This window comes from Erpetoichthys calabaricus, chromosome 4 (genome assembly GCF_900747795.2).
Source record: "Erpetoichthys calabaricus chromosome 4, fErpCal1.3, whole genome shotgun sequence".
NCBI lineage: Eukaryota > Metazoa > Chordata > Cladistia > Polypteriformes > Polypteridae > Erpetoichthys > Erpetoichthys calabaricus.
In genome coordinates this window covers 50,241,522-50,266,887 of record NC_041397.2, presented here as the reverse complement: position 1 = coordinate 50,266,887, position 25,366 = coordinate 50,241,522, and the positions used below count along the sequence as shown (strand labels likewise).

The 25,366-nt window shown below is 36.9% G+C and overlaps 2 protein-coding genes across 2 annotated transcripts in view; both read left to right on the top strand.

Moving 5' to 3' along the window:
* The window catches only part of phex (phosphate regulating endopeptidase homolog, X-linked), a 239,778-nt gene extending 219,684 nt beyond the window's left edge, over positions 1–20,094 (top strand). The window contains exons 16-22 of the mRNA XM_028799436.2: positions 2,995–3,049; positions 7,384–7,451; positions 12,504–12,634; positions 12,987–13,052; positions 16,229–16,333; positions 17,012–17,088; positions 19,787–20,094. Coding sequence (XP_028655269.1) covers positions 2,995–3,049; positions 7,384–7,451; positions 12,504–12,634; positions 12,987–13,052; positions 16,229–16,333; positions 17,012–17,088; positions 19,787–19,889 — 605 coding nt within the window. The 3' untranslated portion in view covers positions 19,890–20,094. The remainder of the gene's footprint in view (positions 1–2,994; positions 3,050–7,383; positions 7,452–12,503; positions 12,635–12,986; positions 13,053–16,228; positions 16,334–17,011; positions 17,089–19,786) is intronic.
* sms (spermine synthase) overlaps positions 1–25,366 on the top strand; it is an 844,074-nt gene that overhangs the window by 407,220 nt on the left and 411,488 nt on the right. The window lies entirely within an intron of this gene.

Genomic DNA, 25,366 nt, shown 5'->3' with positions numbered 1-25,366 from the left:
AACACATTACTTTTAAGACACTAGTGCACTAACAGAAAATCACATTTCCTATTTTATTTTGCATGCTCAGATTTGCATTTCTCATGCAGAAGATGTGTTTACATTTAAATGTTTTTGAAAGTTTTCCATTCATTTGTACCATGCCAGCAAAAGGTTTATTTCTAAATCCATACCGCGTGAAGAAGTTCATCTGGGTTACCAGATCAACCCACATATCACCTTCTCCTAGTGGAGCAGAATGAAGATGTTAGGGTCATTTCAGTAAACTTGTCAGAGTTACAACATTTAATTTCAAGTCAAGTCAACTCAAGTCCAGTGACTTTATTGTGATATTATCCATACACAGTATTGCAGCGTACGGTGGCACAAAATAACATTTCCCCAGGACTGTGGTGCAACTTATACATAAAGTAAGCACAGGACAGGTGCAACACATGTTTATAGTACAATGTATATGTAATATAAATACTGTATATAGTACAATATGTAGTACAACGTAGAGCTCCCTTATATTTTCAGGGGGAAGTATCTTTATTTTGGATGATGCGAACACAAACAAAGAAATGGATGTTCAATTATTTTTTATTGAGCAGTAGAGAAAAACCAGGAGATGGAAGGCACCTAAAAGGGAAGGTCAAACTCATAATTGAAAGAACAGGCCAGAAGCTAAAAAACCAGGAAGTATAGTAATAGGCAAAACACAAAAATCAAACCTGGAATAAACTCTTAGCAAAATAAGTTCTCCTTTGCTCTTTCTTTATTTATAAACCACATGAAAAACAACCAGAGGCTGACCAAACTACTGTACAAAGTAGAAATTGCATATAAGATATAATATAAACAATTCAAATGAAAGCACACTAAAAACGTCACAGTACATCAACAACTAGACTGAGTCTTACAAAAAACCAAACCAAAGGACACTAACCCCCCCCCCCCCCCCAAATTTCCTGCCTCATCCCCTACCATTTAACACCATAAACAATTACTTTACCATGCACCCACAAAAGTTATGACTTTAAGAGAGATTTACTGTAAATGTCAGAATGGCGGTAGTTGTTCTGACATCAAAAGGTAGGGCATTCCAAAGTTTTGGGGCAGCCACTGAAAAAGCTCGATTGAAAATCTTCACATGAGAGTGTCTTATACTAATTTGGCTTTCTTTTCCCTAACTAGCACCACAACAAAGTTTTTGTTTTTGTGTTGAATTGGTACTGCACTCAGATATGGCCTGCTATGCCTTGTCATCTTAGGGTGCCCTCATGTTTGTTCCATGCCATGCCCAAGCGCGATTGCTCCCGTCATGACCATGCGACTTCATGTAAAGCCAAAACAAGACCCAAACACTGAGATAAAGCATGCATGTCAAATTTTTATTTTGTGGTTGTTTTGGAGTTGTGTAGGGCAGATAACGCTCTACCCTCTTACAGACTTACGGAGTGTGTAGCATAGCCTCTTGCTGTTAATTGTGTTACACGTATGAGAAGATTTTTACAGAGAAAATGATTTTAAGGGAGGAATTTACAGCCTTTCTTGCCAACTACAATTCATGCTCATTTGTAAGGTGAGTATAAAAACCAGTTTTAACTCAAATAGTATCGAATCCTATGAGAACTGCACTATCTGACTTGTTACATCATTCACATCATGTCTGTTTTCCATGCTCTGGCATGTTTAGCAATCACACTGCTCCTGAATCCTACTGAATCATGCCTGGGCACACCTCTTCCAAGTGGGCCAGGGCATGGTACGGTTGGCCCAGCATGGAGCGATCACACTTGGCAAACAAACTAGACTTTGGGGGGGTTACATGTGGACAAACGTGCTTGGCCATAAAACAAATTGCTAGTGTGAGTACAACCTCATATACTATAGGAAGAGACTGATGATGTCATACGTTGTGTGGCAACAAGTGTCTTTGTTACAAGCAACATGGATGCAAATATAAGAAAACACTAGAAAGTAGAGGCAACCATAGCAGATATCTATGATAGTGCAGCAATTATATCACCATAATAAACATGAACATAAAACAATAAAAAAAGTATGAATATTCCAAATAAGCCATAAAATACAGATATTGCAGTGGATGATTACAGCCTGAAAGACAACCTGGTGTCCAGGCCCTTTTGGATATGCACAGTGTACTCAAAGATTAAGACAGAGAGCCCTCATACCTAATCCTCCCTGGTCTCTGTTTGGCTATCTTTCTGTTACCACTTCACCAGCTAATAGCAAATGTGTGGTAAGTGTACTGGTGCAAAAATGGCTGCTGTCATATCATTCTGATGGATGCTATACATTAGTGGCGGTTGAAGTGGCTCTCCACTCACTGAAGCGCCTTGAAAAGTGAGAAACGCTCTATATGAATTATTACTAAGCCTGATAAATTCTTTCTCTAAACATTAACATCATTTGTAATGCAAAAATTTAAATAAAACAATAAATTAAACTTCCCTTATGATCAATTAAGAACAACAGCAAGTGAATCATGCCACAGCAAATCTATCTTCACCTATAACATTTACAGCTTTGGCATTATATAAATTAAAGATATTCATTAAATCTTTGGTATCATAATGCAAAAGGCATGTTTATTATTATTATTATTATTAATAATAATAATAATAATAATAATATGATGATGATAATAATTCTTTACATTTATGTAGTGCTTGTCCCACTACTCAAAGCGCTCATAGGTCATTTAACAAATTTGTGTAAAAAAAAATTCATATGCTTCAAATGTAATTATACATATATATATATATATATATATATATCATTCAAAATACAGTAGACAACGCCTGCACAAAAAATGCTAGGATTTATAAATATTACATGCATAATATGTATCTATATTACTTATATTTCATACATTCATGGTACAGTATATGTAACTGAAATTCTATGGGGCTGAACCGCTTTATTTTAAAGAGAAAGAAAATATATACTGTATTCTTATGAATTAATGATAACACCTTTATATTATAGGATTTCCAGCTGGAGAACTTCAGAAGCCGTTCTTTTGGGGGTTAAAATATCCAAGGTAAGAAATGACAAAAAGCCGAATATATATGTGTAGCTGGAAATCCAGAAAGGGAGAAAATGAATCATGAATCTCAAAATTGTTTTTTTTTACCCCTAAAAGTGCAAGAGAACTGACTGAATCGTGGCTATCCATTGAGAACACCATTAAAAGACATTTACACACAAACCGAGCATATGCAGGCTTGAAAAGAAGAACATGCACATAATAAATTAGACTTTATCTCCAACATCCACCTCCCCTCCCCTCCTTATGTACTATATATTGCCTTGGATTCCTGTATGTAATCATTTGATGATAACTCCTGATAGTCGTTGAAAGCTTAGGAATAAAAAACTACTGTAAGATACATGATTCATTTTCCCCTTTGCTTCCATATGTGTGTATATATATATATATATATATATATATATATATATATATATATATATATATATATATATATATATATATATATAGTTATGTGAATGATTGCTGATTTTACAGAAGGTATTTCTTTTCATAGAACTTGGGAAATAATTGGTTATATTAATTATTAATATTAGTTTAGAGTTCATAGATACCCTGTACAGCACTCACTCTGTTTGCATGTTTTCTTTCTGTTCTAATGCATTTTGGACAAGGACTTTATCCAGTTTTATTTATTTTCACTATCTAGTGCTCTTTTTATTAATGATGGTAAAATTTAAGCTAACTTGAATGTATTTTTTTTTACTTTTTACATTACATTTGCACTCATTGAAAGGCCACCATCAATACAACTTTAAATGAATATTAAACACACATTCCTAGTTAAAAGTAGGTTGTGTTTTTTTTGATACATCCTGGCTTGTGGAGGAATCACCTTCTGCTATACTTGACGGTTGTCCCATTCTAACTAATTTAGCTTTATTAATTTTTTTCAGTGCAAATGAGAACAGAGTAGGCGAGTCATTCATCACTGACTGCTAAATTATCCATTGTAGTGAAAATCCAAATACAAAAACAATATCTACATTATCTCTAGTGGTGTTACAATGCGCTGTTGAAGTTTATTGCAAAGGCAGGTGGGTAATTTATTGATGGGTAATGCATTCCGACCTTTAGAAACTCTAGAGGCAAATGTTAATTGAACAAATTAAGTTGCATTAAACTCATTAATTAGGGCCTTTATAGTTTTTGACAACTGGATCATAATGTATAATTGTACAATGTCAAGCAGAGCACAGCAGAACTCAAGGGCTTTGTTATGCCATTAACGAAATGTACATAATCCTGTCAGAAAGAGATAAGCTGTTATATTAAATGAAGCTAAAGTAATCTTTATTGAATATATAGATACATAACCAGTAACACATTTATTACTTTGAAATACAACCTGAAGTAAAGGTAATCAAGAAACTTGCTACTATAAATCCTAAAAAGTATATAATGCACTGCATTCATTTACCAACTGAATATTAAATTGCAGGAGACAAAGGATGCAGTTTTTCTAGATCATTTTATTATTATGAAATTTGAACTGCATGTAAAGAAAATATTTATCAAGAAATCAATCTTTTTGCAACTTTTAAAATGGAAACAGTGTGTGGTACAGTAGTGCTGTTGTTAATGCTGCCGACACGTGGATCCAGTGTCCAACATCCTTTGCTGTTTAGGAGTTATTTGCTTGTTCTCTTTGGGTTTGTGTCTTTTTTCTATCAAATCCTAAAGCCTAACATGTTGTATGAAGAAGCTTTTTATTCTAAACTGTCCCCTTACAGATGAACTAGTAGCCTATACTGTTGGTTCCTGGCCCTGATACACAGAGGGTGGCTATTCTTAAATTACTTTCATGTAAATGGAAGTTTGGCGATGGGTCAAAAATTTGCTATCAAGTTAAGTTCAGATTCTGATCTTTTTCAAATAAGATTGTGTTTTTCTTGTTATAGGCTCCAAACCTATTCCTTTGGTCCAGTTTGTTTGAGCACTTATTTCAATATTCTTCAAAAACTGTCCAAGTGGCACCCAACAATAACTGCCATAGAAGGTGTTTAATTTAACTGTGATTTTTTCTCCTTATTATCTATGGGGCCAGGCCTATGCATTTGCAACATTTTTGCTCAAGTAATTTTTGATAAACATAATTTATTTAAATATACTTTAACCAGCAGTTAGAGGGCCACTGAGCCCCAAACCCCATACCCAATAATATCCAACACAGACAAGGGTTCAAATAAAGGATTATTTAATCCAACAAGTAGCATAATAATGAAATACAGCCCAAAAACCATACAAACCATAAACTTTTCTTCTCTCCTTCTGCCTCCAGTTGAGTTTTGCCCACTGCCTCCCAACTCTGACTTATCTGATGTGTGGTGGTGGGCTTCTTTTCAAGCCGGACCCTGGAATGTTTCCGGTGCCACAGCCATATCTTCCTGGAAGCACTTCTGGGCCATATAGATAATGCTCTCTATCTGCACCCAGGGACCCCCAACAGGGTTGTACTTCTGCACTCCAACTCCTAGTGCTCTCCCAACAGGTGTTCTGACTGGGCTGCCACATGTGGTCCACTGCCAAATGCTGTATGGAAGATGGAACTTGTGGACGCTGAAGTCGAAAAATGATGGGAGACAAAAACATCAATTTAAATTAAAAGCAATTTCTTTATTCTTGGTGAGTTTAAAGAGACTGCAGACCCCCAGCTCAGTGTCACTGCCTGGTCAGATCAGACAGCTTCCTGAAAGAAAAATTATTTTCTTTTTATTATCTAGCTTATTCATTAGCCAAAGAGAAAAACACATGACAGTTCATTTTAAGGTCATACATAAATTGCTGTAAATTAGGGCTACATCCTGATTATTACATGCACAAGTGCACAGAATTTCTTATCCAAATAAAGAGCTATTAGGGCGCTTACATTCCTAAGAAATACACTCTTATCAGCACACACACATAAGACCAGTTTAAAGCAGTTTCTAATAGTACATTATTTATAAAGAAATTACATTCTTATAGTTTTAATATCTTCATTAGATTTTGTTTGGTTAGATTAATAAATCCTTATTTATTAATCCATAAGGGACATGTTTCTTATGGTTTTAAGCAAGAATTCAGAAACTATCACATTGGTTTATAATATCACAGGGTGTTCTGTTAGTATCAAGAGATCAGCATTTCCTCATAAAAGAATGCAAGTTTTCTAATAATTTTGTGCTCAAGCTTAATTCTTTTCTACCTAAACGAAGAACAAATCATATAGAAGTAATAATCATATAGCTCTCTGCAGCATGATTAATACAAAATGCAGTCCTTGAGTTAAATACTTATAATCATTACAGTTAATAATGTTTTTTCTTCCTCAAACTGCTCCCATCTCCCAACTGCTCCCAGCTTCTGCTGGTCCAAACAACATATTTGTTGTTATTTCTTTATCCAGCCGGCTGTCCTTCTGTTCTGGCCTCCTGTCCGTGTAAGAAACTGACCTCCTTCTTGGTAGGGACACCTGTTCTCCTCCTACAATACATTGCAAGAGAAAGACAAGACCACGATAAAGATTTGGGGTGCCACGCTGGGAGCCCCATATACTTGAATGACAGAAAGCAAAGTTTTGCTAGTCACCAAGTAATTATAATGATACTGACAATATTTACTCTTAGAAATTTTTTTTGAAATGTGATGTGAAAGTCTTTGTAAAATGACACCATCTATATTGCCAGCTTTAAACTCATGCCATGTTCAGGAACCCATCTACTGTAGGGTTGTTGAGGGATTTATTAGTATGAATGTCACAGTTAATGGTTACTCTATGTCATGAGGATCTGGAACAAAGTCATTCAACTTTAAGGCTTGTTTCACTGATGTTTTGCTAACCTAAAATTAGGGCTTCTGATTAATTGCTGTTAACGTGTGTGATTAAGGTGTTAAAAATTTCTGAGATTAATATTTAAATCCAACATCTAAATGCATTAATTAAATCTGGTATATCTGATTGGACATCACATGTTGTTAATGAAGCAGCTTCAAATGAATCCAAGTCTATTAGTAGTAGTGGTGGTGTAGTGCGGCCATGTAATTATAAATATACCGGTACGTATAATTTACCTGTCTTACGTGTGATGTTTGTCACTGCCTGGGCTTCCGCACATTTAATGAAATCTAATTGTTAGTCTACAGATTTTCTGATTTAACCATATACTGTACAGTAGTACAAAGTTATTGATGAACAAGGAACACTTTTAGGAAGTTCCTAGTGCTACTGGTATTGGCTTCCTGTGTCTTTGACTTAGATAAGTGGATTAGAAAGATAAGTTTAGATTTGATTACAGCCATGCTGCATAGCTACAGCGATGTTATACTTTATTTTTGTTCTGTAGATCTTTAAGTTATGGAGCTATTGGTGTCATAGTAGGACATGAACTCTCACATGGATTTGACAACAATGGTAAGTTATACAGAATATTGTATTGTATAAAATGTGTTTCTTTGGAATATAATTTCAGACATTTTCTACAGTTTTTTATACTGCTTTAAGGGCAGAACAATGGCATATTGATGAGTCTGCTATCCCTAAGTTCCAGAGGCCTGAGTTGAAATCCTCGCTCAGTATATAGTGTATGTGGAGTCTGCAAATTCTCCCCATGTTCTTTAGGTGCTCTGAATTTCTCTCACATACCAAAGATGTGAAGGTTATTTTTATTGGCACCTTTAAATAAGTAAGTTGTGAATAACAACTCTCAATTTGCCTCCTATGCCTTTACTCCTCTTTGTTTGTCTCACACACTCACTCCCTCTTTTGATCGTGTCACCAAAGCCAAACTGACCAATCAGATTGCTCTGAAGGACCGAACACACACACACACACGCACACACACACACACACGCACGCGCACACGCACGCGCACACGCACACGCACACACGCACACGCACACGCACACACACACACACACAGACCTTAACATTTTATTACATAGTAGGTGTATACATATATATATATGCGTCCATTCATACATAAAAACCCTGATTTTACATATAAAGACTTAACAATCATCCCAGTGGGTATCCCAGCAAATTAATTTAAAGATTACACTGTACGTGTCTCAAGGATATAATAATGGAGTCAAATCTACATTCACAATTTACAGGGCAATGTCATTACTGTAAATATTACTGTTTATGTCTCATCAGAAAAAGACTGAGCATGTATGGATCAGTGGAACAGTAGATGGAAAATGTAATTTCTCTTCAAAACAATATGAAAGCATGTCTTTGGCCAACAAACCATAAGACTTCTGGAACAATGTCCTCTTGACAAATTCCAAAGTGTTTTTTGTAATTTTTTGTAATTTTTCACCCACATAAAATGCACCATGAACATGTCGTCTTTATACATGAGTATTGTATAAGAAAACATTAGGCCACCTGCCCAAAAGCTAAATTTTGACCAAAACTAGATAATACAACACCCTAACCCTAATGGCTGAAAAAGAAAAGAAGGAACATTCTGAAATACCATAGACTTGCATATTTTTTGAATGTATACAGTATATATATATATATATATATATATATATATATATATAAATGTACAGTATATATACTGCTCAAAAAAATTAAGTGAACACTTAAATCACACATCAGATCTCAATGAACGATATATTCGAATGAAAAATCTTTACTGAGTAATACTGTGTAATTCATTGAGAACAAAATGGTGTACAATGTTCAATGGAAACCAATCCAAATGAGGGATGGATTCATCATCACTCTGAAAACCAAAGTCAAAAATCAAAATCATGGGCTGCTCCAACTTACATGAATTTCATCACAGCAACTCATTATGTGACTCAGTAGTCTGTATGCCCCGCACTTTACTGTATACACTCCAGACAACATCTGGACATGCTCCTGATGACATGGTGGATGGTGTCCTGGATCTCCTCCAAGACCTGGATCAGGACATCTGTGAAGAGCATGAGGAGCCAATGGTGGAGCTGCCAACTGTAGTATTCTCTGGTAAATGCCAATCGAGCTGCACGGTGATGGGCTGTGAGCACAGGTCCCACTAGAGGACATCAGGCCCTTATGCCACCCTCATGGTGTCTGTTTCTGACAGTTTAGTCAGGAACATGCACACCAGTAGCCAGCTGGAGGTCATTTTGTAGGGCACACAAAGGAGTAGATACCGGTCCTGCTGCTGTGTTGATGCCCTTCTGTGGGCATCCAGCTATCCTTGTGTAACGGGCCCTTCTCCTGGTATCTCCTCCATGCTTTTGAGACTGTGCTGGGAGACATCATGTAGTGCAAATCACTAACAATTAAGGAAGTGCAATGGGGCTTAAGCAGTGTATCCCCTTCATAAAAGCGGAAATGAGTCGTACAGCTGCAAAGGTGTCTGCATTCAGCATTGTTTTTTTTTGTCCATGTTTTTCTTCTCATTGAGTTGTATGCCAATCATGACTGACAAAAATACCCCACCCAAGTTTTCATTCAGAGTAGTTCTTCCCTTACTTTGATGAATTGCCACCAAGGCTGATGTACCCCATCTGCCCATGCCATTTGCTCCATAGTTTGTGGACACCAGGACATATCCACATGCCTGTGGTCCAAACCTCCTCCCAGCTCTTGTAGGTTTAGGCTGGGGTCTTTCAGCATGGATAGGCGAACTATATTGGCAGGGGAGGCTTACTCACTCAGTTCTTTTTAAAATGCTGCTGAAATAACAACGCTAGTCAGTGGTGAAGGCTGAAAGTGAGAGGTGACAAGCATATAGGCACTATACCAACACACTAGACACAAGTCGCACAGCCATTTGACAGGCCACTGATATGGAACCTGTATGGCAACCTGGAGGACCTACAATGTACAACAACATTCATTCATGAGGCTGGTGTGTCCCTATGAGTGAACAACAATAGGAAGGTGCTGTTTTAAGGGAAACAACCCCAGCTACACCTCAAGCTAAAAAATAGTATATATACCGGTGCAATAAAATATTATTTTTTTCCAGTCTCTACTCCTTGCCCTGGTTAGTATTTAAGTAGAAAATGGTGGTGACCTGCCTGGCGCTTGAATAGGCCGGTATCGTAAGATTAATTTTAGGTAGCTGGCCCCTTAAGAATAAAACATCAGTCTGGGTTACAAAGTGCATATTATGTATGGTCAGGCTGCTTTTCTTTAAGAATTTAGAGATTAATCTCTGTCCCAGGAAGTGAATCTGTGATTTATCTTGAATAGATATTCGCCTAGCCTGCTTAAAGAATAGGCTTAGGAATCAAATGGTCCCCAAGACTACAAGTTGTGTCCACATCCCTTAGGAGACCTAGCATGGATAGTCTGAGGTCTCCTAGTGGATGAATCATCCTACCTGGAGAAAAGCGGCCAAACTCTTTTAAGTAAGAAATGTGGGTCAGCTTTGTGTTTTTTTATTTTATTTATTTTCCTGGGTATGACGTTAACCTGCATCCAGCCCTGCAAGCAGGTACTCCAATTTACAGGGAAAACTTGGGGATTGGTGACAGGATTGGCAGTCCATCCATTGTAACAAACCTCACACTGTTCCAGTGTGGTGCTGTGGAGTCACCCGTTGCACGGCTGCACTCGGTTCCTAATCTGGGATCCTGAGGTGGTTCATCATGTGGTGGGTGCAGCAATGCACTGCATCAGTGTTTCATTCATGATGTCCCTACTGTATATTAAGATAAAGGGCATGCTTTGTACAGAAAGGCTCTAAACCTGTTTGTTTCTAAATCTTTATCAAATCTAAATCCCACTTTGTCACACAGTTATCATACCATGCATCCTACTTTGTTCTTCACCATGCATGCTGTTGCCATTGTCTGTCAGTAGCAATTACTGCCATCTTCACATTAAGTTAGAAAGTTTTTCTTCACACAAAGAAGTATAGTCACATCGACTAAATTACCAAGTAGTGTGGTAAGAAGTAGGTCTTTAGGGGCTTTTAAATCTTGACACAATGTGATTTTTAGAGTCTAGAGGAACTGGATTGGCAAGCTTGTTGGGCTCAATGGCCTCTTTTCTTTGAGATTGTTCTAATGTTCTAATTTCCTGAGGCTAATTTATTCCTAATTACTCCCCTATTTAACCAGATGACTCACACTAATTCATTACACTGTCACTGAATCTGATACTCAGTTTTTTACTGCTTGAGCTTTAGAAGATTTTGCCTTCCTCTCTCGCTATTGCTTGTGGAGCAGACTGCTGTCTCAACATGTCCAAATGTGTTACGCCTGTAAACTCGCTATTGCCTCTGCTCTCTCATGTGGCTCCTAATGTGCTCGCTGATTTCTGTTTTTCCACCATTTGTTATTCTGATCCTTGTATGCTTGAGAACATGTCTGTTTTCCTGTTTCTTTTCTCACAAACTGAAAGAAGAATTTAAATCCAAGTTACTGGTCATCTCATTTTGTAAAGTTCACTGCATTTTATTATTCTCATGTGACAAGTGCATTTTGATAAAATATTGCACACAGTATAAACAAAAGTATCTTATCAATCTCAGAAATTTTTCAAAAAAATGAATACCTCCTTTGATAAATTGTTTATGTTTGTCTAAAAGTATGAAAATCATGAACTATAACATTTTCATTAGCTCAGTATTGTGTATGAGCAGACACCCTAATTTCAATTCATTGCCATAAGGTGGTGTAAGTGGAAACCGGTGAGTGAATTTTGAGTAGGAATGAAGCCCACAAAAATACATGAGAAGTATACAGCCTAGGGAGAGAATAACTCGGAAAACTGTCATTAATCAAAGAGTCTAACAAGGCAACAAATAATAAGTCTTCTTACAGAAATGAACCAGAAAATGGGAAAATAAGCAGACCACTCCATACAACAGTTAAGCCAAACTACTTATATATTACTGTATATCTATCTATACTGGGGCCCTGTTCAGTATTTATATTGTAACTGCATGCAATTCAAGAACAGATATAGTATATCAGACCCTTTAAATGTCGTGTTTCATTGATTAGGGGACAAATGTGACCTCAAACTGCAAGAAGGATGTGTTCTCCAGTGTCATTTTTAGCTTATTTGTAACCTCGGAAGTCACATCATTTCATGGTTGGCCAGCAGGCCCTTCTCAGGTTAGAGTTAAGAGGAACAAAGTTAAATTTATTAAGACTAAGTGTGGTAAGAAGTATGTAATTAGAAAAAAGTATTTGTGGCATCATTCGATAAACAAAAAACTATTGATATAGCCATGCCCAGTAAGATGCCTGAAAATTGTCATGTCCTTGATTTATTTAGTGTAGTTAAGTGAATCCAGAAGTGCTCAGTCACAAAAGGTAAAAACTTACGACAGAGTGCAATTCATTCTTTGGATATTTTACAGGTACATGTGGTCAAGTTATTAGTTCTTAAATAATATTAAAGTAGAATGTACTAAGTAAACTCTGGACAAATCAGAAAGAAATGAGTGTCATTTGTAAGTATGTATGCATATCAACCAATATTGTTTACTTCTTTCAGGCCGGAAATACGATAAAGATGGAAATTTACATCAATGGTGGACCAATTCTTCAATTTCTAAGTTCACAGAAAAGACCCAATGTATGATTGACCAGTATAATGGCTACAACTGGAAAGAAGCAGGGATGAATGTATGTAAGACTTATAACTATTACAACATAACTCCTAAAGATATATTTTTCATAAAGGGTTAAGACCAAAGCTGGGAACAGTGAGTTGTCATTATTAATATTCCCATATTTTATATTTTTTTCTAAACTGTATATTAAATCAGCAGATTATATGTGTCATATTTCTGTTAAAGTAAAATTCACATCAGAGCTCAAAAGTAATAACATAACTGAAAGACATGAGACATTTTTTACTTTATTATCAGGAAAATTGACATGCAGCACTGTGAAAATCTGATGGCTGATTGAGTTAAGTTGATTATAAATATTGGCTTTGCTTTTGAAATGTATAAAATATTTCTCTTCAACTTAGGTGAAAGGAAAAAGAACTCTTGGTGAAAATATTGCAGACAATGCTGGCATTCGTGAAGCTTTCAGGGTATTTTAAGTTTGAATTATTTTCATATGAGCTGTTTGATTTTCTATAGCCATGTAATACTCTGCAGAATTTATTCTTTCCCTTGTGTCTATAAGAGTTTTCTTCAGGTGCTCTAGTTTTTATCTCCCCAAAACAGGTTGTTAGGTTAGCTTGTCCTCTATGAAAGAGTTTGCTTTTGTGAGCATGAAGTATGTCCTGCAATGGACAATATACATGGATTGATACTTTTTTTAAATTTTATTTATCACAAATAGAATGAGTAATAAGTCCATCCATCCATCCATTTTCCAACCCGCTGAAGCCGAACACAGGGTCACGGGGGTCTGCTGGAGCCAATCCCAGCCAACACAGGGCACAAGGCAGGAACCAATCCCGGGCAGGGTGCCAACCCACCGCAGGACACACACAAACACACCCACACACCAAGCACACACTAGGGCCAATTTAGAATCGCCAGTCCACCTAACCTGCATGTCTTTGGACTGTGGGAGGAAACCGGAGCGCCCGGAGGAAACCCACGCAGACACGGGGAGAACATGCAAACTCCACGCAGGGAGGACCCGGGAGTAATAAGTCACATAACACAAACAAAGAAATGACTAATCTCAATCTATTTTTCTCACCAGAGGTAAAAAAAAAAAAAACAGGGCATTACATACAATTGTAAAAAGATCAAGTAGTTTACAAGTATTTCAGAATTTATGTAGGTGTAATCTACACTCCATTTCTTGGTGGAATCTGATATTCTAATATACGACTATGAATATAACTTTATAAATGCCCATGCATCTATCCATCTTGCAGACCTTCTTATCCAGTGCAGGGTCACATGGCAGCTGGAGCCTATCCCAGCAATCATCATACACCAGGCAGGAACAACACCTGGACAGGTGCCATCACAGGCCAACTTAACAATTCCAATCCACCGGACCTGCGTGTCTTTGGACGGTGGGAGGAAGCGCGATCACCCAGAGGGAACCCATGTGAACACGGGGAGAACACGTAAAGACCACACAGGGAGCACCCAGGATGCAAACCTCAGTCTCCTTGTTGCGAGGCAGCAGTGCCACTACTTTGCTACTGTGCTGCCCTAAGTAAACATAAATGTATTATTACATGTAAATGTATTATTATTTCATAAGCAAAGATATACATTTACAGACATCTATGTACAGAATACATAATGAAAAGTTGACTGACTCACTTACTCGGGTATCTGCTAAGTAAGGACATTTTGACAAATCAATATTTAGGGGTTAAAAACTTCCCTACCAAAGAAAAAATAAATACCCCAAAATCGTAAAAATGCCTTGACAGATTTGATTGAAATTAGATGACATTATTAAAAAAGAGAAAATTAGCCGACATACAGTATGTTTTTTTTATTTGTCGATATTTAGTAATATGTTGCCAACTTATTATTGCTGGTAATTTATTATTAATATTAAAATATTTATAGACTGTTTAGTTTAGGTATCCATTATAAAGCATTTATACAGCGTGACCAAAATATGCTTGTAGTGGTGTTGTGTGTAATAGAATAGAATGTAGCTTGGAATGAATATCAATGCCTATGTATCTGTATTGAAAGCTAATGGAAATGTTAATTTGGAGATCTCCTACTTTGCAGTGATTATTGGCAGAAGAAACCTCAATTTGTACCAAATAATCTTGTAGCCGGAGACAGACTCTAAGCAATGAAATAAATGAGAACTGATTAAATGTCAATAGTATTTAAAATAAAGGAATACCATTAGTACAAAGTGAGACAGAGTGGTGGGCATCAAAGAAGGTGATAGCGGAGATAAGTTCTGATTAGAATGGGTGAGAAATATTAGAAACTGTGCAATTACTAAGGTGAAAAATGTAATGATTTGATCCTATTGATAAAATTGTCATCTACTTGTTTCAAAGCAATCCACAAGTACAATCAACTGTCCAAAGGACAGTTTGACCCTGAGGTTATGAAATGCGCAGAATTACTGTAACTTTTGTGATTGTTTTATAATTTTATTTTCATTTTAACAATGCTACTATTTTTATCTTTATTTTGATGTTGTCACCACATCATCTTTTTGTATTTTGATTGTAGGCACCATAATCTTGTGTTGTTTTTCTCATGGCCATCCACATTTTATCATTGGCAGACCAAGTTTCGAGTTACAGGATCAGTAGCAACACATCATAATGTTGTCGGTTTCATGAAGCCATAAAAGATGATGTTGTAAACATTTTTGGAATTAAGAATAAAACCTTTTTTGTGACATTTAGTTAGGGTTAGGGTTGGGTTTAGGTTATCTTTTTAGGGAGTCCTGACTTTGAGTGCTTTTTACCAAACAGAATTTTTGGTAGAATTGATTTTTCTGTTTATATTCATTTGCCTAATTTCATTGAGGCAGAACGCTCAGCATCAAGTGAAGGAAGTGTAGCTGAAGACTTGGAGAGGTGTCCATATCAGTACTGTAGAGGAAGGTGCCCATATCATCTAAGAAAGAATGTTTTCTAGTAAAGCCAGTTTGTTCTCAATGAATCTTTTCAGTAAGCACACCACTCCAAAGCTGAGCTGCAATTAGAGATGCGAATTAGGCATTCGCCTAGGGTGCAGATCATGGTGGGGTTTTGGGTGGCCAACCGCACAGGTTAGCTAACGAACAGTTGGTTGGTGCATTAATTAGTTGGCCTAAGGTGCAAACTAACTTAGCACTGGCACTGCAGTCCGGTAACAACACCTTTCTTTAAAGCTACTCCAAAGAAAACTCTTTTAGACCACCGTGGGAAATGGAATATATTAAAATATGATTTGTATTATTAAGTTGTGTTTCAAAATTAATAATACCACTAATATTATTAATTTAAAAAACAATAATGTTTTCAATTAATTATAATATACATATAATGTCCTTGCATTATATAAAGCAAAGCAATTGTTTTTGGATATTGTTAACACTGTTTTATCTTAAGAGCATTTTAAAAGTCTGGAATTATTTTAGAAATGAATATTTTTATTTAATGAACCCTATGACAAATTAAGCCTAATTTGAAAAACTAGGCCTGAAAAGAATGGACTGTCAATGTCTTAAAGTGTATTTTAAACAGACATTTTCATTACAATACTGACAATTTTTTTTTTAATTGCTATACTTTTGTCTAATGTTTATTGCATATTTTTCCCTTAGGCATACAGAAAGTGGATTGATGATAAGCAATCAGGAAAAGAAGAATCTCTTTTACCCGGCCTTGGTCTAACAAACAACCAGCTTTTCTTTCTCAGCTATGCACATGTAAATATTCTTTCTTTTTCATATTCAACTATAAAAGAAAATATTTGTCAAAGAGATAAAGTTATGACACTGTTGGTATTACGGTTCACTGTCTTCTTGATGCTCTTCTATGTGACAGCTGCCTCATTTTATTTTTAGATTTGTTGGATTGTCAATAGAGAGTCTCATGGCTGTACATCTATCAAAATTAAAAGCCAATGTGGATACTCCACTCAGATTGAAATAATCTTACAAAATTAAATGTTCATAAGTTTGCACATTCCTAGTGAAATTGCGTGTTTCCTTATTCTGTAACTCTGTAGGGCACAAACCTAAGCATTATATATCACTCTACGTGTTATGTAATGTATCTGCATAGTTAATTCTTAGACAGTTATAAAATTGTGTTGTTAAATGCACAACATTTTTAAAACATGATCATAAATGTAGGCATGAATAACTTATTTAAAAGAAAAAAGTCTGCTCCTTTAATAAAAAACATTCAAGTGAAAATAATATTTAAGGATGAAAACAAATATGAGAAAACTGCTTTATTTAGTGATGGCATGGTGACACAAGTGGTTGATGTTGCTGCCTTACAGATCCAGCATCCTTGTTGGGAAAGGCACACTATAAATAAATGTATTATTATTTTCATTACTGATCTACATGTGTCTTTAATACAACATTCTCTTACAGGTTAGGTGTAATGCCTATCGTTCAGAAGCTGCCAGAGATCAGATCCAAAGTGGAGTGCATAGCCCTCCTCAGTTTAGGTAATTTTCCTTAATGCTTATTGTTTAATCATAATCATTGTTATGGTCATATAAACAAACACAGTTGATAAAACTAGATGTCACTCAGGGCTATACAGTAGCACAGTTGTTGGCATTACTGTAACATAGTGCTAACAACATCAGTTCAATTTCACTGGGTAATAAAATGTAACTTTTTTGTGACATGAATCAATAAAAGTGAATCGTGCAGTATTATTGTGCTGCCTTCAAATACAGCATTTAATGAGGCTTTCTCCACGCAACAATTTTAAATGACACATAATTAAAATTTACAATAAACATATTTACACTGCATATACATGCTGGGAACATCTCTTCTAAAAGGTACAGTTGTACTATTTTCTGCTGAACTTGGCCTCAGAAATATCCGGCTTAAGGTTCCAGCAGTAGTCAGTAAACATACTGGGATTTCATTAGCCTTTGTATCAGATTTCCATTTCAGAAATGTCCTGATGAACCTAATTCCAAGATTTCTAGAGAAAAAGTACAGATGAGAATCCAAGAAATTAGATGTTTACACTTGGACATCTGCTCACCACCTGGCATGGAGCTGGGCCTCAATACAAGAAGCCGACTCCTATCTCAACATGTCCAAATGTGTTAAGGCCTGTAAACTCTGGAACAACAGACTTAAGCCTTTCTTGAAAGTTATAAAATGTTCACAAACAACAATCAAAAAACATTTTATTCCTGGATTTAACTTTTAAAACGTACACCTTAAATAGGGTTGTGGAGGTAGAGAACCAGTTCAGAGCTGCCAGAATTATTGAGGTACCAAGCCAGTAATACCCGTTTAATAATGTAGACAAAAAAAAAAACAAAAATACCGTGCACAAGGTCACAACACAAAGGATGTTAAAAAATATTCAGTTACTACAGAGGTTTCTGCACTCCTTAGTCTCACTCATGAGCTCCATTAGTCCTATCTCCAGGTCACATATGGACACCAGCTTCAGGGGACCGCCGCCTTTTATAGCAAGCCAACTGGTGGGATGGGGCTTATTTAGGACATCACAGTCAGAGTTGAGGGCTTTACTGGGCATCTTTTCTGGGCTGAGGGAAAAAGAGAAGATACCATAGGTGACAGCACCCTCTCTTGCCCTGGAGTGGTAGCACTCACCTCAGTGAAGCCCGGAAGAGGACCGTGACAGGGTTTATATTCTAAATGTACAGCCTAATAAAAAAGATATAACTTAAAAACTATGATTGATAGAACAAGTCTGAATACATTTCTGAAATCATTATGAAAGAGTACTTTTAAAACACCCCTAAGTTGTTCCATGACAAAGTCTTTCTTGACCATTTATCTCCCCTGTGATTTACAGATTTTTTTCGAGGTATTCCAGTTTTCTCTCATACACCAAAGAGAAGTGTGTTGGTTAAAGCTTTATTCTAAACCAGTGGTCTCAAACTGCGGTCCTGGAGGGCTGCAGTGGCTGCAGGTTTTTCATTCTAACCCTTTTCTTAATTGGTGACCTTTTCCTTTCATTTTAGTTAACTTGTTTTTTAGGATTTGTTGCTCTGAATTGCTTCAGTTCTTTCCTTAAATGGCACCAAAACAGAAATGAAATGGGAAGTGAGTGAGCCAACAGAAGTCCAACTAAGTCAGGGCCTGAAACTCCAACCAATTTGACTCCCACTAGTAGCTTAATTAGGTGCTGATTCTTGTTGTTAATTAAACCCGTTCTTTAATTCTATGGCTTGTTGCTGCTTAAATGTTGTGTGGACCTGAGCAGATCGGCATTCCTGAGGCCTTCATCTTTCTTTATGCTAAGATATTGTATGATGGACACAGTTGCTGGTCATGTTTTGGCTCATTTTATATCTCATTATTGTTTGACTGTTAAATAAGGAAAAAGAAACAATTAAGGGGTCTGAGTCTTCAAGAGCAAGTCATTTAAAATTAATTCAAAAGAAGTTAGTTAGCAGCAAAAACAGGTCACTAATTAAGAAAAGGGATACTCCAGGACTGGAGTTTGATACCACTGTTCCAAACTTTCCCAGTATCAGATAGTGTGGTTACGTAGGTTAGTGGGCTTACCATTCCAGGACTGTGTTCCTCTTTGTGGCCAATGTGGCAGAGGATACAGGCGGCCTAGTCAGGATATATTCTCAGAAGATGGTACCCATATGTGGTTATGAAAAATATTACAGGACAGTCCTCCCCTGAATGGTTACACAGTGGGAGAAAGCAAATCTGTGCTTCTTGTGCAGTCAGACTCTGAACAAAAACAATGGAGAAAGACTATCATAAGCAATGACACTTAAAAGCCATCGCTGTAAACATTTATCATTCTAAGTTGATGTCTGTATTGCATTTTTGCCTGTTCAGCTCCAGCTGTAAGTCTGAAGCTTATCAGCCCCCGGAAAAATCCTGGTTTCATTGCAGAAGACGACATCATGCCAGTTCATGGTAGTCCAGATTGCTTACATGTTTAAATAACATACAAAATTACAGTATATAAACTATACTTTCAATTTGTTTAATCATTGTTTACTTTCTAAAAGTGAATGTGCAGTAAATTTCACCCATTTTCTAAACACGCTTTCTTCATTGGTGGCCTGCAAGGTTGAATCATTTAGTAATATTTTGCCCAATTTTTTCATTCATATTCATAATGTATTTCCTATAAAAACTATTTCACTGAATAAACATTACCTTTTCTCATTTTTTCAGGGTTATTGGTGCAATGAGCAATTTTGAAGAGTTTCAAAAAGCTTTCAACTGTCCCAAAACTTCCATTATGAACCGGGGCTCCAAAGTTTGCCGTGTCTGGTAGTGTTAAAATGATCAAGCCATGATGTTATTCATTTACGGGACATTGTGCCAAAAATACTGTTATTTTGTGGTGATTTATTTTCATTATGTTGTTGTTTCAGTGTTATACCATTAGTACTCATGTTTATTTATAGTGACATTTTACTTTGTAAATTTCTAAGGCACTGCAAATTTTAATAAAGAATATTGTGGACCAATTTATAAAAGCCTCTTCTTGTGCAACATTTAAAGAAGATAAAACATTTTTGTGGTTAAAATTACCAGGGAACAGTATTTTTTTCTATGCAAAAGAGGAAATGGAGCTAAACAGCCATTTAAAAACCAACTAATCCGAAGAATGGAAGTTGTACAAATGAAGCTTTCATTGTCCAGCGAGTTACACAGTGGCATCATTAAGTCGCCCATACTGTATTACTACACCTCTGGGGTCTCCCAAATTGATGCATAACTTTGTCAATAAATCTGTTTTTGGGCTCCATTCTCTACAGCTGTGAGATCTGTGCTGTAATTGCCTTTGAGCATGGGAAAGGTACTATATAAATAAAGTGTATTATTATTATTATTACCACCAAAGACATTCCATTCCATTCCAAGTCTCTGCCAAACCATAATTTACTTCAGTTTAATTTTTTTAAATTTAATTTATTAAGTGCCTTTTCCCTGGCACTAGTTTTATAAATCCTCAGAATTTTAAGGAAGCAATAGCTGGTTCACTAGTTGTGAGGAAACTTAGCAAATTATGATTTTATGTATGAGGAAGAGGATTTTAATATCGGCTTTAAACATAACTGAAACTGAAAATTGATTTAAAGCTGATAGTATATGGTTAATCTTAGTTATACATATGATCCTTACTGATTGTAGAGTAGAATATGAAAATGCTAATTGTCTGATCACGAAGAATTACAATAGTCACTTCTGCTTGACACATTGGAATATCAGAAATATCTTCATGAGAACAGGCCGTTCAGCCCAACAAAGCTCGCCATCCCAAGGTCCCGAGAGTCCTACTGTCTATCGCACTACTGTATGAAGAAAAACCTCCCGATGTTAGTGCAGAATTTACCCTTAACAAGTTTTCAACTGTGTCCCCGTATCCTTGCTGAACACATTTTACAGTAACTGCTATACTAATTTCCTGCAAACACTTCAATCATATCACTTCTTAATCTCCGTTTGCTTAAACTAAATTGAAAACTTAATTGAAAAGCATTACTTGATTTAAATGACCAATACAACTGAGTATCATCAACATATCAATGAAGGTTAATATTGTGTTTCTTAATTGCATGTCATGTTGGTAACACTGCGGTGGGTTGGCACCCTGCCCGGGATTGGTTCCTGCCTTGTGCCCTGTGTTGGCTGGGATTGGCTCCAGCAGACCCCCGTGACCCTGTGTTCGGATTCAGCGGGTTGGAAAATGGATGGATGTTGGTAACATACCATTTTGTGAAAAGTATAAAGCTCCTTTTGGATATATTTGCCATAAATGTACCCTGCTCTCCTATATTATACTGTATCTGCACAATTATGAACAAATGATGCATGTAAAAGCAATATAAAATTCATCAAACCGAAGGAATACTACTGTGGATTAGTAGAGAAAAGCTGTTCTAAAAATTTTATTTTCAAAATACAATGAAAAAATAGTCCAGTTCTGAGAAATACTGTATATAATTATGTTTCTGTTTTTCATGAGTTCTTTCTGTCTCTCTCTGAACAGGAGAAAGGTGCAGCATGACTACACTTGTTAAGAAAGTGTACAAGCTCTATGTTGCTTGTAAAATTGGTCATCTAGACAAACTCTGGGCTTCTCAGAAATATTTGACTGTTTGATCTGGGAGCTTGGCTCAGAGATACATGGAAATCAGTGCTGTTTGCATTCCTAAACATATAGTGACGACAGAAGATAACGTGACAGATTGTTACATATGTCTAATCAACGGCTTTGGCTTCTCTGCTAAAAACTAGAAATCACCCTGGAGATATTATTATTGTTGGATTCTGAAAAAGAGAGATGGTTGAATTAAACTATCTCTTTACTACACTGAAAAATTTTGGGTTTAGCCTGAACATATGTGCATGGATCAAACTACTGTATGCCAGTTGTAATAGAATGGACACTAGGTGGCACTGTTTCCCACCTTTTCCCAACAGACAGACACAGGACACGGGATAAAATCACCAAGAAGTTGTTTAATTTCTTCCTTCTATAGTGCCCCAAAGCACGTCCACCACAATAAACAGGCAATAACTACAAAAAATCAGCACAATCAATCACAATATTCTCTCCTCAACACCTCCCAGCAAGCTGTGTCCTACTCCCGACTCTGGCTCGCTTGCTGGGTTCACAGCAGTCCTTTAAATACTCCTTGATCCGGAAGTGCTTCTGTCCTTCCATCCATGTGACTTGTCAGCACTTCTGGGTCAGATGGAGAACTTGCAATTTCTTCAGCCCAGAAGTACTTTGGAGTACTTCCAGGCTATGCAGACAGTAGGGACTCCTCAGTCTCCCTGCAGTGCCTCCTTGCGGCACCCACAGCATCCAGCAGGGTGAAGCAGAACTCCAGATTCCATGGTGCCCTGCGGGAATCCGGGGCACCGCAATGCTGCAGGGAAGCTGCCAACTAGTGTCCTGAGGGAAGCAGTGTCCCAAAGCAGCTGCCTTCCCCCATCCTTCCCCGCCCGTCTCCTACACAGTCCCAAAGCTGCAGTTTGTATTAACAATGTTAATTCAGACTACTTCAAACTAGAGCATGGTACTAGACAAGGATTCCCCTTGTCACCACTGCTTTTTGAAATTGCCATTGAGCCACTGGCAGTTCACTTTCTGAGTGGGGAATCATAGCTCTACAGCAGATGATTGGAAAGAGATTATTAGTATACAGCATCAAGCACACTCTGCCTCAGCCATGCTGTCTATTGAACTGCTCTCATACGGCAAACGCTTCAGAGCCTTTCCTGTACTGACCTCGTGGTTCAGAAACAGTTTCATCCCAAGAACTATAAACGCACTCAATCAGTCCATCAAGTGCTCCTTGTAGAACGCTTTGTACTTATAAGTATAATTATCTCACTGTAAACTTGCAAAACAGTTATAATATTGCACAACCTGAGCCACTTTATAAAGCACATATTTACATATGATGACGATATCATTTTTAAGACGAAATGCAGGAAAATACTGTATGTTTATTATATTATACAGATAAAATGTTAACATCATTTAAATAATCTATATTGTTGATAATTAAACATGTGAGGACACGGTGCTGCAGCGCTAGCGAGGAGCTGGCGCTCCATTCACAGATTCTTCCTGCCTTCCTCTGTATTCTTGCTGTGGCTGGTGCGACACTGGAAGGATAGATGGATAGAATAATTAAACATGTACTACAAAGATATTTCAGTGTAACTTAAAAGTTTTGAAGAATCGGCATTCTAAGCTTACAGATGGCTTAACGTCTACTACAGAGCTGATTGTGTGGTGATTGGGTATTTGGAGAAAGAAAAGTAAGGACAGGAATTGGGGGTTAGTACATTTGAAAGAGACAGTAGTGGTAGTGCTGCTGCTTTGCAGTAAGGAGACTGTGGAAGATTGTGGGTTCGCTTCCCGGTTCCTCCCTGGGTGGATAGTGCTTTGAGTACTGAGAAAAGCGCTATATAAATGTAATGAATTATTATTATTATTATTATTACTGCTGCAATAACTTATTTCATCGAAGGTCACGCATGGTGCAGCAAGCATCTTGCGTGAGGCAGGAATAATCACTGCACCACCGTTTTCCAATGTTTAATAACATGCTTTAACTCCTATCATCATGAAAATGATATCAAGTATACATCTCAGTATTTTAATTATTCAGAGAGCTGTAATATCATGAATGTAATGGATTCTGTGTCCTGTAGGAGGAAGAGAAAGCCCATTTAAGAAACACGTAGTGATTCATACATAGAGCACATAGAAGATCAAATACAAAACAAAGCATTTAACATGCTACTTTACTTAGAATGGGATTTGAGAAGCTAGTAAATTAAACGATTTTAAGATGAAGTTTATGATGTTCTACTTTAATGACAAAATAAACTACATGATTAAAGTGGAAATTTTTGTGATTAAAGTTAACATTTCGTGCTTTTTCCCACTGTGTGCCTATTTTTTTTTCTCTGTACCCTAATAAGCTTTCATATGACACTCAGACGGTGGGCTACAACTCGCCTTTTCACGGCGACTTTGATATCTGACAACTTCTTTTTTATTTTGGGCACTGTGCGACTTTGTGAACTTGAGTATTCAAGTTTCTCCGACACTCTGTGTCACTCGATCATCTTCCTTTTGTTGATTATACCACTGTTTAAACCAACAAATAGTAAGTTTTTCCTTGCCTCCACTTGGTATTCGTTGAAATTCTTCTATTTTCCCCCGTGTTTTTGCCATTGTCTTTTCACAGAAGGCTGAGCTTAAGGGCTATTTATATTGATTTGCATATTCAAAGAGGTGTAATTCTGGGAGGAGTTGGGGCGGGACAGCAGGCGCGTTACTTTTCACGCTGACCGGGATATATGGAGCGGAAGAACGTGGAAGTTGGCAAATGCACAGATTTATGCATCTGGATTTTTTTGTGTGTACAAACATTTCCGCTTTTGTCTGTATGCAATGTTATAGTGTGAATTCTACGCACGGCGTTATATATGAGGCCCCTGGACATTGACACAAATAGATGAACATACACAGGCTTGGTCTGCATTAGAAATAAACTCCTGCAGCACTTTTTTATATTCCTTGCTTTCTACCCCAGTAAATACAAGGTGCTGTCAATATACTAACAGCCCAATTGTACTTCATTCACTCAGAATATGGAACCAATGTAGGAAGCACTTCAAGATAGAGAAGCTTTAATTTGTGGCATCTCTGCACAATACCACCTTTTTCCACCCTATCAAACCTACGCAGTTTTTAATGTTTGGAAAACATTTGGGATTAAATCACTTAAAGATTTGTACATAGACAATGTCTTCGCATCCTATGAATAATTACACTCCAAATTTAACTTTCCAGCAACACATTTCTTTCACTACCTTCAAATCAGAAACTTTGCTAAACAAAACCTTCCCAATTTTTCTCACCTCCCACCTATTTGTATTCCGGAAAAAATATTTATCAGTTTTGAGGACTCAGACAGCATTTCTGTAATATACAAAAACATTTTAAAGTCCCTCCCTTTCAAAGATCCAAGAGTACATTGGGAAAAGGATCTCTCACTCAACATTTTGGAAAAGGAGTGGAAGGCAGTGATGCACAGAATTCACTCGAGCTCCATATGTGCAAAGCATACAATTATTCAACTTAAAATGTTTCCAAGGCAAGATCCAACCTGCGAAAGTTGCAATCAAGTTCCTGCCTCACTGGGTCACATGTTTTGGGCCTGCACCAAATTAACATAATTTTGGACCAAAATCTTTAAATGCCTTTCAGGCAGC